General features: G+C 43.4%; 2 protein-coding genes across 4 annotated transcripts in view; both read left to right on the plus strand.

The window, feature by feature from the left end:
- The window catches only part of NOP14 (NOP14 nucleolar protein), a 52,525-nt gene extending 41,866 nt beyond the window's left edge, over positions 1 to 10,659 (plus strand). The window contains exon 19 of the transcript XR_012655991.1: positions 10,365 to 10,659. The gene's annotated coding sequence lies outside the window, so the exon portion shown is untranslated. The remainder of the gene's footprint in view (positions 1 to 10,364) is intronic.
- Positions 10,660 to 13,361: 2,702 nt separating this feature from the next.
- MFSD10 (major facilitator superfamily domain containing 10) overlaps positions 13,362 to 16,439 on the plus strand; it is a 34,698-nt gene continuing 31,620 nt past the window's right edge. For 2 of the 3 annotated variants that reach the window (XM_032781023.2, XM_075066630.1), the window contains exon 1: positions 13,362 to 13,498. In XM_032781023.2, coding sequence (XP_032636914.1) covers positions 13,485 to 13,498 — 14 coding nt within the window. In that variant the 5' untranslated portion in view covers positions 13,362 to 13,484. Of the gene's footprint in view, positions 13,499 to 14,155; positions 14,786 to 16,439 lie in introns of those variants that run through there. The other variant, XM_075066629.1, reaches the window with a different exon arrangement.

Raw genomic sequence — 16,439 nt, forward strand, 5'->3', positions numbered from 1 at the left:
GTTAAAATAAACATCTTTTTACTTTTTAAGTAAGATAATTTGATTTGCTATATAAACAGAGAACTTCACAATGCCATATTTAAAGACCTGTTTCAAAGTTGAATACATCGTTTTCTGAACTGTGTCAAAACAAGAGTGTGCAGTTTTAATATGCACGTGTGTTTACCATGATTGTGCATCTATATGGCTCCTAACTGTTCACTTCTGTGATTGTTTAGGTGTACAATGTACATTGAAATTAGAAATGGAATCACATGTTCATTTTTAAACAGAGTTCTGGAGAGCTGTCATTTTATAGTTTAGCCAATTTGTGAATTTAAAATGGTGGATTTGACTTTTTAACTTTTTCTTGAAAAATAATGTAACTCCAATCAATCCAGATGCAAAATTTGTACTAAGCTGCCTCAAACTAGCCACAATGTATGCTTCTTACCTTCTCAAATTAGATTTACAATGAAAGCACCAATACACCCTGAAATATGAGGGTACAAATGAAAAACTGTGCTCATATTTAAATTTCCCCTTTAAGGCCAAGAAAACCGTATTTCATTTTTGCAAAATGAGACTTTTTTGCATATCAAGATTTCTGATACAAAAGAGATGTCACCTTATTTGGGAAAGTTAATTTTTACTAAATCTCAAAATTAATGTTGCAATATAACTGATAAATAGCATAATGATGCATCAATTTCTCTGCTTTTAAAATCAGTTTTATTTGGTGTTAAAAAGCCAGTGCATAATATGTACATGCACTCATGCTGCATAAAAGATGAAGATTTCCTGATCTAAAATCGTTTTGCACTTTTTTCCAATGACAAATGTTTAGTTAACCATTCCAAGAATCAACGAGGATAACTGCAGTCTTCAAAGAGATTTTGAGTGGCTGATGTACATGTTTGTGTTTCCACCAGATGCATCATGGAAATTCTCCTTTTTTGTATCCTGATCTTACAAAATGTCTTGTTTTTAATAAGACGGCAAAAAATTTAAAATGAAGTATATTTTCGTACTAACTTGCTATTCTGTTATTACTAGGCTTTCTTATTACAGGGTGCACCACTCACTGCTGGTCTGGCACTTCCTCCTGGTCACTCTTGAGGATTAGCTCTTGAGATCAAGGTCCCCACACTCCCGTCTTTAAAAAGATGACATTCAGATAGGGTGCTTGTAACCTAGTAACTATTGTTGGAGCAGCCCACTATAGGAGCTGTGCAGGAAGTGCAGCAGCATGCAGACAATGCTGAGACACCCCCAATGAGACACACATTAGACTGATCCTTTCCAGGAAACCTGAAGGTTACCTACTTTTTAATAGAACTGGAGTGGGAACCCTGGCCTAAACCTGAGTAGTCTATTATTACATTAGGACCAGAGCCAGATTTTGATCGTGATTACTGTGGAATATATAGAAAACTTCTACAGACATTGATGGAATTATTCAGTGTTTGGACCCCTTTATTCTACTTAAATCCAAGGAATCAAAGGTGTTAACGTGACCCTGAAATTGTCCAACATTAAACAGTAGTTGTCAATAGAGTCCAATCCGATTTTCGAGAAAACAAAACAGATCAAACACGCACAAAAGAAAAGAACAGCGAAGGCAGAAAATGCAGTTTGTCTGGTGTTGACTCTTAGGGTACGTCTACACTACGGGATAATTTCGAATTAGCTTAAACCGGTTTTATTTGGAATTCCGGGTTGAGAGCCCAGTGCCTGATGGGGCAAAAATCATTGTCGCGGGGATTCTGGGTACAGCCTCACCCCTCCCTTTGTGAAAGCAGCAGACAACCATTTCGCGCCTTTTTTCCTGGGTGAACTGAGCAAACGCCATAGCACAGCAAGCATGGACCCTGCTGAGATCAGTAACGCAATCGTGGACGTTGTAAACACCTCGCGCATTCTCGTGCTGTCTATGGTGAACCATGAACTGCAAAGCAGGAGAGGAGGAGGCAGCTACGGCAGCGCAGCGACGAGAGCGATGACGACATGGACACTGAATTCTCCCTAACCGCGGGCCCCTGCATTTTGGAGCTACTGCTGGTAATGGGGCAGGTTCTACCCATTGAACGCCGATTTTGGGCGCGGGAAACAAGCACAGACTGGTGGGACCGCATAGTTTTGCAGGTGTGGGACGATTCGCAGTGGCTGCAAAACTTTCGCATGCGTAAGAGCACTTTCTTTGAACTTTGTGACTTGCTTTCCCCTGCCCTGAAACGCCGGAATACTAAGATGAGAGCAGCCCTCACAGTGGAGAAGCGAGTGGCAATAGCCCTCTGGAAGCTTGCAACTCCAGACAGCTACCGGTCAGTCGGGAATCAATTTGGAGTGGGAAAATCTACTGTGGGGGCTGCTGTGATGCAAGTAGCCAAAGCAATCGTTAAGCTGCTGCTACGAAAGGTTGTGACTCTGGAAACGTGCAGGTCATAGTGGATGGCTTTGCTGCAATGGGATTCCCTAACTGTGGGGGGGCCATAGATGGAACCCATATCCCTATCTTGGCCCCAGAGCGCCAGGGCACCCAGTACGTAAACCGCAAGGGGTACTTTTCAATGGTGCTGCAAGCACTGGTGGATCACAAGGGACGTTTCACCAACATCCACGTGGGATGGCCAGGAAGGGTTCATGACGCTCGCGTCTTCAGAAGCACAACTCTGTTTAAACGGCTGCAGCAAGGGAATTACTTCCCAGACCAGAAAATAACAGTTGGGGATGTTGAGATGCCTGTCGTTATCCTGGGTGACCCAGCCTACCCCTTGATGCCATGGCTCATGAAGCCATACACAGGCAGCCTGGACAGTGGTCAGGAGCTGTTTAACTACAGGCTGAGCAAGTGCAGGATGGTGGTAGAATGTGCATTTGGCCGTTTAAAAGGGCGCTGGGCGACATTACTTACTCGCTCAGACCTCAGCCAAACCAATGTCCCGTTTGTTATTGCTGCTTGCTGTGTGCTCCACAATCTCTGTGAGAGTAAGGGGGAGACCTTTATGGCGGGGTGGGAGGCTGAGGCAAATCACCTGGCCGCTGAGTACGAGCAGCCAGACACCAGGGCGATTAGAAGAGCACACCAGGAGGCGGTGCGCATCAGAGAAGCCTTGAAAAAACGAGTTTCAGCACGGGCCAGGGTACGGTGTGACTGCTGTGTTTGTTTCCCCTTGATGAACCCTCCCCCCCCTCGATTGACTCATTCCCTGTAAGCAACCCACCCTTCCCCTTTACTTACAGCTTGCTGAAGGAAATAAAGTCAGTATCGTTTAAAAATCATGTATTCTTTATTAAAAGTCATTAGTACTGTTTAAAAATCATGTATTCTTTCTTAAAAGTCATTCCCTGTAAGCAACCACCCTCCCCTTTGATGTATTCTTTATTAAAAAGTAATTGATAAAAGAGGCAGAGAATTATCTAGGTATCCCTGCATGCTGTGGTTTGGGAGGAGGATTGGAGGGAAGGAAAAGGCCATTAAGCACATTTCAACGTAATGACAGCCTTTTGGTTGGACTGTCCACGGGGGTGGAGTGGGCGGGTGCAGAAAGCCTTCCCCCACGCGTTCTAACACGTCTGGGTGAGGGAGATATGGAACATTGTGAGTACTTTGAGGGTGGTTAACATGGGCTGCAGTGGCACTCTGTAACCCCGCTGCTCTTCCTGAAGATCCACCATGCGTCTGAGGATATCAGTTTGATCACGCAGCAGCTCCAGCGTTGCATCACGCCACCGCTGATCTTCCTGCCTACACCTCTGATCTTCCTGCCGCCACCTCTCATCTCATCCCTCTGAGCGTCTCTCCTATCCTCCCGTTCACTGGCATCTTTCCTGTATTTTGCTAGCACATCCTTCCACTCATTCTGATGAGCTCTGTCATTGCGGTTACTTCCATGATTTCTGAGAACATTTCATCTCGAGTTCTCTTCTTCCTCCTCCGCCTTATCTGAGCTAGCCTTCGGGATGGGGTAGGGAGGCCGGAAACTGTGCAGCTGCATGGGGGAGGGAAAACAGGGAGAGAAGTATGTAAAAAGATACATTTTACAGAACAATGCTTGTACTCTTTCACAGTGAATAACACTATCCACCTTACATAGCACATGTGATTTCACTACAAGGTCGCATTTTGCATCGTTTAATATTGAGTGCCTGTGGCTCTGGTGTTGCAGATCTCACAGACGCAGGTCCAGGCATCATAATTCAGCTTCCATGCGGCCATGGTAAGGCTTTATGTTTGACTTCTCCAGCGTTCATATACACAGTGACCTATGATGCCTTGTTCCTGTTAAGAGGAACCAGCAAACCCCAAACCCCCCCTCTTTCCCCTCCTCCCCCCCACCGCATGGCTGCTATCATGTAAGATCACTGGTAATCATCTCCCTCCTTCCTCCCCCCCCCCCCACCGCGTGGCTGGTAGCTGGGAAGATTCCTGCTCGCCAAACGCTGAAAGAAAAGCTCAGGCTTAGCCTTCTTCCCTCCCCACTTTGCTCGTGCAAGAAGGATTTAGCGGCAGCCCAGTAGGAAATCGCCATGTATGCCCCTAATGTAAATTAATTCGCTGGAATTTCAACCAGGTTACAATGATGATATAACTCTGCTGAGAATTAACCAGGCGCAAGATGCAGACGTGTTTTCCTGAATGCCCAGCATATCACCAGAGCTTACGCAGGTGTGCTTTAGTGAAGCAATGATTCGAATTACTTGCACATGCTGGCGAGAAAGTGCTTTACAAGGGCCCGGATAAGCCGCTTGCCAGAAATTCTGCAAAAGGCTTTGAGTACCTCGAAGATCGATTCATGTAGATTTCTTTGGAGATTTTTGCCATCCCAAGACCAATCGTTGATCTTTACGAACTTTCCTGTAACTTACTGGCTGCAAATGCATCACAAGCCCTGCTGGGCACATCAATTCATAAAACACTTGTTTTAAACCATTTTGATATTACACAAGCTCACTCACAGAGGTCGCGGCTTCCATGGCTTCACTGTCTGGGCTAGTGTTGTGGTGGGCTGGAGGGGTAATTCTGGGGTCAACAAAACTCCTGGCTGTGGGCAATGGAGTGCTGTGGCTCTAGCAAGCTCTATCCCTCCTCACTTCCCCCTGCAGATCCTCAGCCATGGTTTGATATTCCAACCGACCTCTGAATCCACGCCAGGGGTCTGGTTGCAGCCCCCTAAAATTGCATGCAGCTCACGCATAGAAGCGGCATGTTGTCGGCCCTGATCCAGACTTCCGTCTTGCCTTGTCTGTTTCTGGTATTGCTGTCTGAGCTCCTTAACTTTTACTCTGCACTGCACGGAGTCCCTGCTGTGGCCTTTTCCCGTCATAGACTTTGAAATTCTTTCAAATATTTTTTCATTTTGTCTTTTGGAACGGAGTTCTGTTAGCACTGAATCCTCTCCCCATATAGCGATCAGATCCAGTACCTCTTGTGCGGTCCAGGCTGGTGCTCTTTTTCGATTCTCAGGAGACTGCATTGTTACCTGTGCTGATGAGCTTTGCGTGGTCACCTGTGCTGATCAGAGCTCCACGCTGGCCAAACAGGAAATTGAATTCAAAAGTTCACCGGACTTTTCCTGTTTACCTGGCCAGTGCCTCTGAGTTCTGATTGCTGTCCAGAGCGGTCACTGGTGCACTGTGGGAGTGCCACCGGAGGCCAATAACGTTGATTTCCGTCCACACTAACATTATTCCGAATTAGTAATATCGATTTTAGGGTTACTCCTCTCGTTTTGAAGGAGTTCAGAAATCGATTTAAAGAGCCCTTTAAATCGATTTACAGAACAGTGTAGTGTGGACGGGTGCAGCGTTAAATCGATTTAACGCTGCTTAAATCGATTTAACGGCGTAGTGTAGACCAGGCCTTACTTGCAACCTTGCTGCTGGAGACACAGGCACACCATAGTCTTATCAGCCACTCTGGGTCCATTCACACAGCAAAAAAAAAAAAAAAAAAAGGCAAAACCCAGAACCAATCTCAGAGCCCCAGTCAACTGACTAGGGCTCACACTGTGGGGCTAAAAGTAGCCGTGTAGATATCTGGGCTCTGGCTAGAGTCTAGGTTTCAGCAAACACCTACACGGCATTTTTAGCCCCATAGTGTAGGCCCAAGTCAGTTGACCTGTGCTCTGAGACTTGCTACCCCAGGTCTTTTTGTTTTGTTTTGTTGGCAAACTTGTACCAAGATCAACTGTGGAGATGTGAGGAAAGAAGGCAGAAATATAGGAAGTAAGTGTGGGGGAGAAGCAGGAGGCGCTGCTGAGGGACAGTGAGAAAATAAAAGGTTTCTGAGGAAAAGGAGGAGGGGCTGTTCATAGAGTTGGAGGAACCGCTGGGGGAGGGCTTTTATGAGTCAGAGTTTGGCAGCCTCACTGGATTCTGTTGTGAAGCATGTAAATATTCATTCAGCAGGGACTACATTTGGATTAGGTTAGTGGCTAACGCTGTGGCAGACAGCAATTCCATCACAGTATGAACAGTGGTGAGAACTGCAGATTAAACCAGAGTTAAGACTGAGGCAGCAAACAATAGAAGGAAGGAAGCGCACAGTTAAAGAAGGGACACACTTGCAGAACCAGAACATTTCTATGGAGAGCAGTTTACTGGGACAGACGTTTTGTGTGGTGCCTTTGCTATTACAATAACTCTGGGTGAATAAGAGATTTCTCCTCTCCCATCCAGCATCTCATTTTGCCTGATTCTACTGAAAACGCCTAAGATTTTGTGACCTCTTCTTGTCACCATGCGAATGCTGGATGTTTCTGGACAGATTCTGAATTTGAATGCATTTTGTTTCAATGGCAGCCCCATGCATAGAGGGAAAAAATGCACTTTGGTGATGTGACTTCACTTTAGGATCAAAGAGGAAGCAAAAATTGGATGAATGGCTCAAGTCCTTTTTAAAAATCAAATATATTTGATGAGTGGGGAAAAATCACATTGGATAGCTATGAAATGTGTGCAAGTAGAATATATGTTAATGTGCTCCATGCTCTGAAACCTGCTGCCCTATGCAATTTTTGTGCTTTATGCTTAGCAGAGGTTAGAGAAGGACAAATATTCCCCTCCCACACACCATATAAGCTATGGAGCAACAGCAGAATTCTTCTGTGGTCATTATTGCAAACTGACAGTGCAACAGGACCCACAGACCCTGCACTCCTTTGCTAACATTTGAACAGAACTAGATGAAACGGCGGTCAAAATGCCTACTCCTGATATACAGCGGAGCTTATATTATTGGTAGCACTGATGCAGCTACTCTTTTGTTTAAAAAAAATGGGAAAGGGATTACCTACTGTACATCAATCCTCTGCCTACTCTTTTGGGTTGGGGGCGGGGAGTGGTTGTGCTGTAGCTAATACAGAGAGTTTCATATTCAGCTGTGAACTGCCTTGATTTTCTTATTTTCTGTTGCAAGATTAATGTTCCCCCAGTGTAGTTCATTTTGAGTGATTATTTGCATACATGTCAGTGAAGTCCTTCAGTGAGATTCCTCTGTTGGCTGCCAGAATCTGATTCACCACAATCACACTTAATTCTCTCATTCTAAGGTCTCAGAGCTTTTTTAACTAAAAAGTTTAATTCTTAGAACAGCCTCTTGCTGGCAAGTGTGTGACAGTGACAGGAATAGAACCCTGGAGTCCTAACCTCTATCCAAGAGTGTAAACGCTATTGTATTATCAGAGATCAGCAAACATGGGCAGAAATTGAAACAACCAATGTGTATTTAGGGTCTTTTTTTAGAATACAATTCTATTCTATCTAGGTTTTTATACCAAATAATCATCATAGTATCTGGATACCTGTGGCAGTGAGGCCAGGTTTTGTGCTAGAATGAAGCTATTTGTTTAAAAATATTTTGTGTAAAAAAAAAATAATAATAATAAAAAATACAAATAAAAAAAAATTCCTTCCAAAATTAACATTTGAGTTGTTAGAGTAGATGGTAGGCAATTCTCATGTGCTTGTTCTGGAGTTACTCTGAAATAATGAAATATTCAAGGAGAGTTTGAATGGAGGGTCAGGACTTAAGAAAAGCCACTGTAAGATGTAGGGTGGGTTGATTCTGAACAAGGTCTGGAGTTCCAGGACTGTAGGAATAGAGGCAGTGATGAGAGCAGCAGACCAGGACTGCAGGTTAGATTGGTTTGGAGGTTTATTAAGCCAATAGCAAACAAGGTCACAGGTAGGATCATGTCTCCTTACCTTGCTACCCCAGGCAACACACTTGCAATGATACAGAATTCAAATTCCACTGAATCACTTGGATACTGATTAGATTTCCGTGGAGAGGGTCTTTGAACTGAATTAGTTCAAACTGAATATTCCGTTGAAATGAATAAGGGAAATTCACGTCTTGGGGCTTGGTCCTGAAATCACCTTCCAGGCTCCCATTTGACTTGAAACCATTGGTCATCAGTTTGTATTTTCAAGGTTCATTGCAGTTAGAAAGGCTATAAATATATTTTAAATTAAAGTTAATTTTTTTCTGTAGAATTATTCTACACAATACCCCTAATTCTCTAATAACCTTGAAGGACCTTGTTTCCTTGTGTTCCCCATCTACCTGTCTGTATCCATTTCTCTCTTGTCTTTAAGTGTCAGCTTTTTGGGTCAGGGACCATCTTTTTGTTCTGCATCTGTACATTGCCTGGTACAATGGGGTACCGGTCAGTGACTGGGGTCCTAGGAGCTAACCCAATACAAATAATAAATAACAATAATAAGGAACCATATCCATGATCAGTAGCTGGTGTGCAAGTCCACTCCTTTTTCTTTCACACACTGGACTGGGTAATGAACCACTCATCTAAACAATGAATCTCAAAATGCTGTGTGAGACCCTGATAGCCTGACAGATTAATCCTGATGTTTAGACCAACTCCTCAAAAGCTAATCTGCTGGGGAATAAATGCCAGGCATATGGTTGTTGGGAGAATGTAAAGTACTTGCCAGAGTTCTGATGGGCATAAATCCAGACCACAGATGGTATTATATTGCCTTTGAAGAGAACAAAAATCCTTTCAAAGGCTATACAGCTAGACTTGATTTAGATTTAGACTTTCACTTTGTGCCTGGGTCCCTTCTTATTTAAAATCGGCCATGCTATGAGAAAGCATTATTAGCCTATTCATAATTTCACACTTACAGTTTGATTTTGGCAGGCCAAATGCTATAGATGGATTTTATCAAGGATTAATAAAGCTGGTGTAGATATCAGTCTATCAAACCCTCTCAGTCGGAAATGGAGTAATAACAACATTTTCAAAGAAGGGAGCATATGACAGGTGCTTACTGGTCTTTCACAAGGACCTTTTTATGTTTTTACTGGTGTCCATCAGCCTCTGAGAGATATTGGTTTATCAAAGCCACAACTAACTGCTGCTATGTAGCAAACTTATAGCACAGCAAGTTCTGTGGCAATCAGTGATCCACAGTTCCTTTCTTCTCAAAGGAAACTGTCAATCATAAACATTTCTGTTTGCTATCAGAGGGGTAGCCATGTTAGTCTGAATCTGTAAAAGCAGCGAAGAGTCCTGGGGCACCCTATAGACTAACAGACGTATTGGAGCATGAGCTTTCATGGGTGAATACTCACTTCGTCGGATGCATGCGTGCTTCCGAGGAAGTGAGTATTCACCCATGAAAGCTTATGCTCCAATATGTCTGTTAGTCTGTAAGATACCCCAGGACTCTTCGCTTCATTTCTGTTTGCGTCCTTTATTACTACTGCTGCATTGGGTGGGTTAGGGTAAAATGGGGCCTAGCTGGGGCTGCCTTCTGGTCCAGCACTCTTCAGACCGACAACTGTGTAGGGGAAACCAGAAACCATATGATATACCACCTTTTCCCCTGCCATGTGGCCTTTTGGAAAGACTGCCTGAAGCTGGCACAGCAGGTGAAGAAAGCAGTGCAAGCAGGTTCCAATGGACACTGGTGATGTCATAAAAGTGCTTTCTGCAGTGATAACTCAGAACATTGTCTCACACCTGTGCTGCTTGGCAGTTTACTCCAGTCCTTCCTGTCTCCTCCTTTCCTTCCCCCTTTCTAGCTAATCCCCTCCTGACATAACCACACTGAAAGAATTTAAATAACCAAACCAACCAACATGACATTTGGAGCTTAGTCCTGGATTTATGAGCCTATTGAGCCATCACATTGTTCATATTGCTTGTATGGTCTATCCATTTCTCCTACCTTGTATCCATCTTCTCTAGTTAGAAGGTAACATTTGGGGGCAGAGGCTGTCTCTTATTGTCCCTAGCACAGTGAGGCTCTATTCTTGCTTGACCCCTAAGTTGTACTGTAATAAATATGATGAACAATGAAAAATAATTGATGTCCAAAGGCATTTAAAATATACTTTATCTTTTACCTTATAGGCCACAACCTCCCTCCTTTTGGTGAGGATTTTGGCTAACTTTGGAGAACCACATAACTTGAGGCTGAAACCTGAACTACAGCTCTCCAAATGCCCAGCTGATAGGCAGAGGGGATGATGTGTGGAGAAGGTGTTTGTCTAAAACTTAGCATTCTCTTCATATCATTTAGGGCAGTGATATGCAGACCTCACTGGTTCAGGAGCCAAATTTGGTGATCAACATTACCCAAAAGAGCCACAGTTGGGTGACTTCATTGCTTCATTTACTGTAATACTATTCATATTTAAACCAAATGATAGGAAATATTTAGTTTATAATATATTATTCTCACAGCACATATGTTAATAACTTAGTGTAAATAGATAATTGGGTAATAACATAGTAAAAGCATCCTGATTGGTTAATAATGTTAATATCATGTGCTGCAAAGAGTTGTAGGAGACACATTAAAGAGGCACTTGTGGTTCAGGTGCCTCCGTCTGAGTATCACTGATTTAGGGGCTAGGAAATACGAAGTTCAGGTACCAATTGTAAGTTATGATGTCTCCATTCAAATACAGATAAACAGAATGCAACTCAGGATCTACTTCACTGTGCTGCTGTTATTGCTGCTTTCTTTAAAATAAATCATGTTAAAACTTGTCAAAAACAATAATTAAAAAAATCTTTAAGAAAATGCTAAATTTATATTACTATCAAATCAAAATTTCTTGCTGCTGATTTTTCACGTTGCTTACTTTTGCTTATTTTCTTTTCTTATTTTTAACCAAGTTGCATTTCTGCAAGATTTGTGCTGCATAACTTTCCTGTGTCCTATAGGCTGAGTGATGGACCAGTACAATTTTCATTTATTTGTGAAAAACTCAGTTTGACATGGAGGTAGAAAAGTGCTTCTGAAAAGAGAATGGGAAATTCTGAAACCTCTGTTGAGAAACAAAAGCAGAAACTAATCTGGAGTGTGGTAGAAAGCCCAATTTTTCTTGGTCTGAGGATCACAAAGTGCTTTATCAATATTAATGAATTGAATTTTATAGCATCCTAAGGTAGGTATTATCCTCATTTTGCAAATAGGACATACTGAACCACACAGAGAGTAAGTGACTGCCAAAGGTCACACAGGAAGTCTGAGGCAGAATTGAAAATAGAATCCAGGAGTCCTGACTTTCAGTCTTGTGCTTTAACCACATGACCATCTATAATCTTATTTTACAAGCCACTATTCATACAAATACCAAATGAGACACAGCATTTATATTAATAGGCAAGGGGGTAAGATGTTACGTCAGAAGATAAACTAGCAGAGTAGACCATTGCAGTGGTGCCAAAGTTTGGTAACAATATGTACTGATAGGGAACAGGCTGAGTGAACTGGCTGTGGCAGTATAGATATGAAAAATTATGTTCCAAAATTCTCTCACTTTCCTAGACATTAATTATATGTAAATATATGTAACCCTGAAATAGACACTGGGCCAGATCTTCAGCTGCTGTAAACAAGCACAGCTCCAGTGAGTGAAGTCAATTCAGCTATGCTGTATTACATCAGCTGAGGATCTGCTCTAAGTCAGCCACCTTAATTTTATTTCTTTTTCCTTGTGATTTTCTATCAGAAGAATCCATACATTTCAACATCCGGAGTTTATTTGTACGAGATTATTAGTGAAAATAAGCATGTGTGGACACTAAAAAGTCACATTCTGTTAGCCTTGACTACACTAGGGAAATTTTGCAAATATTTCCTGCTAAAGCTAACACTGGTGGTAGCAACAGAAGGGCTAGTGTAGGCAGGAGGCTACTATTTTATGTACTGTGTCTTAACCAACACCAGCATCAGCCAGTGACCCATTCATACCAGGGCTTCCAAGATTTCTACTGGTGTTGGAGCTGAACTGCTGGGCAACAAAGGGAAATGTTTGCAAACCTTCCCTAATGTAGACAAGACTACTGCAAGAAAGAAATGTGTCCGAGCGTAGAATTAGGACTCAGAAACTTCTGTTTGTATTCCAGCTCTAATACTAACTCTTATGGCCTTGAGGATACTAACTTCTGCCTCAGTTTTTCCTGCTGTAAAAAGGAGATAAAATGATCTCACAGGGATTTTATATTATCAGTGATTTTCATAGGATCTGCATTACGTTTGGCATCTGTAACGCAGATGTTTGTACAGTTGATGTTGTATGATAACCCTAATACTCTCAGTGAGTCATAGGTGAAAAATCAAAACATTTCCTTTTAGGTACGAATGTAATCTCAACATTTTTAACCAAAAGCAGCAAAGAGTTCTGTGGCACCTTATAGACTAACAGAAGTTTTGAAGCATGAGCTTTTGTGGGTGAATACCCACTTCTTCAGATGCATTGGACGAAGTGGGTATTCACCCACAAAAGCTCATGCTCCAAGTCTGTTTGTCTATAAGGTGCCACAGAACTCTTTGCTGCTTTTACAGAGACAGACTAACACTGCTACCCCTCTGATTTTTAACCAGGACGTTTATACATTCTATGCTGGATGTTGAAATGTTTGGCCAACATTAACCTTATGTTAGAGCTAAAGTCTCAAGTTTAAGGTAGGGCAGTTTACTTGCCAGTCTCAGGGGAGGAGGAGTTAACAGGCTGAGGCAGTTTGTGGAACTGTCTTGAGTTTGAGGGCCAGTTTGGGGGATGTCTTCGGTTTTGCTGGTCAGTTAACAGGCTGATGCAGTTTGGGGGACTATCCTGAGTTTGGGGGCCACTTTGAGGGATATCTTGGGACGGTTATCTGAATGAGGCGGGGCTCTGAAAAGAGCTGCTGAGGGGGACTTTACACTCTGCCAACTCGTTTCTCAGCAGAGCAGGCAACTCTCCCTGGAAATGAATTCTCCTCTGAGGGCGTTTCTCTCCCGGGGAGTGAGGCTGGGGGCACAGTGGCACCCACAGAAGATGTTCTCTTCCCTCTTGGCAGGACTCAGCCCAGCAGCAGCCCGGAAGAGGAAGCGCCGCGGCCGTGAGCAGCAGCTGCTGGGGAGCTGGTCCCTGCGCACCAAGCAGCTTGCGGCGCCCCCTCCCTTCCCCGGCCAGCATCGCGTGGGGCAGGCCTGGCGAAGGGGAGGAGCGCGCCGGGCGGGCTGAGCTCAGGGTGCAGATGGACGCGGACAGGTGAGGGCTTTGTGCCGGGTGGGTGACCGGGGCGGCGGGAGGCTCTGTGCTGGGCACAGTGAGCAGGATGCGGGGCTGTCTCCGGGGGGCAGTTTCCAGGGGATATGTGTGGGGGGGTGTCCCGGACGTGGGGGTCGCTACAGCTCACACCTGGGGATGGGGTCGGTCTCCAGCAGCCCAAGCCAGAATAATGTCCCCCTAAGTGATGCTTTGGTCTCTGCGTCTCAGTCAAACTCCCCCTCCCCTCTTTCGTTGGTGTGTCTCTATTCACTCTGTAAAAAGCAACAGAGAGTCCTGTGGCACCTCAAGACTAACAGATGTATTGGAGCATGAGCTTTCATGGGTGAATGCCCACTTCATCAGATTCCTTTTTTCTGTTCATGCTGGTGCTCAGAAGAGGTTAAGTAGTTTGTGGAACTGGCCCTGCTTCTCTTTCTCTCTCCAGAATCAAACCCAGTCTCTTAATGACTCACAAAAGCCTCCTCCAGACTGGCAGAAAAATCCCGAGGTGGGAAATACAGGTTTCCTCTTCCAGCAGAAGCCCAGAAAGGCAAGGAGCTGTGAGGTTGAGGCTGGTCACTGATAAATGACTAAGGCGCTAGGTGTGAGTTATGGACCCACTCCGGTCACCTTCCAAGTCAGTTCTTTGACTGGAATGGGAAGGCTGGCGTCCCTGGCCGGGGAATGAATAGGTGTAATGAGAGCTGGAAAGGGAAGGAGGAAGCAAGCAACAAAGAGGACATTTGTGGAGGAAACTCAAAGAGGGAGAGGTTCAGGTGTCTGGACACGAACTGGTTCCAGTAAGTGAAGAGATTTCTGTCACAGTTCCTGAGGGAATTGCACCTCTGACCCCTTCATGGGGACTGCCCTCAAATTTCAGACCTCTAGTCACCACCTTTCTTTGGGCAGCATCCCACAATCTGGTCCCTCCAGACAGGGGACTCTAGCTGCAGTTCCTCCTCCTTCACTGTGATTCTCTCAGCAGGTCTGACTTCAGTTTAGCACCCACACTTCTGTTCTCTCAGGGGACAAAAACAAAGTTAACCAGTGACCAGCCTACTCTCATAAAGCAAAGTATTGTTTATTTAGATCAATGACATTATGGAGGAAGTATATCTCAAAGAAAAGAAAAAGTTTATAGGCATGCCTAGCTTCTCAGGTGTCTCCCATCTTCCCCATGGAGCCCCTGGCAGGTTCCAGAGTACTTCAGGTTCTGCACAGGATCTGTGCCTCTTGGTCATAATCTCGTGTCCATTTGTGGATCAAGGGTGACTGACTCCCTCCCAGGTGAGAGTTGTTTCTTTATACAGTTTTCATTTTTTTGTTTGGCAGGCCTCTTGAACCAGGTCAAACCACTATATGCACTTTCCCCAAGGGGTAAAAACTTCCACAGACTTCTTAGCTGCATAAGAGATTTGTATTAATTACCCCCAGTGCTGTAACTAGGCATAGTGGCGCCTAGGATGAGCAAGTATATTTGCATTCTCTACCATTTTTTTCATTTTTCTACCCAGAGGTGACACGTGGGGGGAGGAGAGAAGGGGAAATGTAAGGTCACATGCCCCTCCCCCCCAAGACTTTATAGTTGTGCTCCCCCCAACCCAACCCAGACAGGCTCGGTGGTCTGCTGAGGTGAGTCAGAGAGTGCAGGTGGTGTCTCTCTCTCTTTCCCCCCGCTCCCTCCCACAACCAAGCCCTTGCCACGGCTTTATTTGCACCCTGGGAAGCTGCCCTGGTTGCTCCATCCTGGTTATGGCTCTGATTATCCTTCAGTGATTTGAGTTCCTGCAGTGAGCCAGAAATGCAATCACTAGCTAGCCCATAAAGATACACATAACATTTATAAAGCTGATACAATTGTCTTTGACTATTCCATGTGTTCATAGTCTCTGTCATATCTTAGCATAATAGTCTTTGAATGTTCCATGCTTCCAGAGCATTGCATCAGTCACTATTTCCTTGAACTAAAATACTCCCTACTTATAGAATGGCCATTGCAGTTTGCAGGAAGCAAGGTGGGCTGCCATGATTTTTGGTTTTATGTGATAAACACCCCTGATTTAAAAAAAATCGAATCTGGCATTTATCCAGTAAACATGAGAAATGGTTACTTGTATCTAAGATCTTATCTTCGCAGAGTAGTATGTGGACTGCAAGGGTATGATTTCTAAAGTACGCTAATGTGGCACATTAATTGGTCCATGTAAACACTGCTGGTGTTCCCTAAAGTGTAGTAGTATTTGAAACAATGCTACCTTAAAGTGCACTAAAGAACATTACAAAGAGGTTACTCATTACAGTTTATACTTTACTTGTTACAATATATTCTAAGAGCCATAAATCTTATGATTTTTTTGGACCTCTACACAAAACTCAAAAGTTGCTAATAAAAAAAACGGGGAAAACAGAAGCTCTACAACTAATGCTAAATGTTTATAATTAGAGTGACTTGCAATTAAAAAAAAAAAGAGTGTCATACTCTTATACAAAAAGAAAAAAACTGTTACATGCAGTAGTAGGTTCGGCTGCATTATGACAACAATTGTTGTTAATAAATGGATTGTAAATGTCCTCCTCTTTTGTTTACTGGAAAATGTTAGTTCTTTAATAGTTTAGCTGCAATAATCAATAACACAATACTAAAGAATTGTAGTGAAAATATCTATCTGTGAACACAAATAGTTTTAAGATCTCCAGTGAGTGTTACTTGGTTTAGCAGAATTTTATATCCCCAGTGGTCTGTACCTGGAATACAGAGTATCTCTTTAATATACAACTTATGGCAGAAATTATTCAATGGGCCTGATCCTGAGCAATGGAAGTCAATAGTAGTTTAGCTTATTAATTGAAGGAGGATAAAGAGGTAGTTTTTCCTGTTTTTACTGCTTGATCCAGTAAACACAGAATCAGAATTTAAATTTTTTTTTTTTTTTTTGGTTGT

This window comes from Chelonoidis abingdonii, chromosome 5 (assembly GCF_003597395.2).
Source record: "Chelonoidis abingdonii isolate Lonesome George chromosome 5, CheloAbing_2.0, whole genome shotgun sequence".
Lineage (NCBI taxonomy): Eukaryota > Metazoa > Chordata > Testudines > Testudinidae > Chelonoidis > Chelonoidis abingdonii.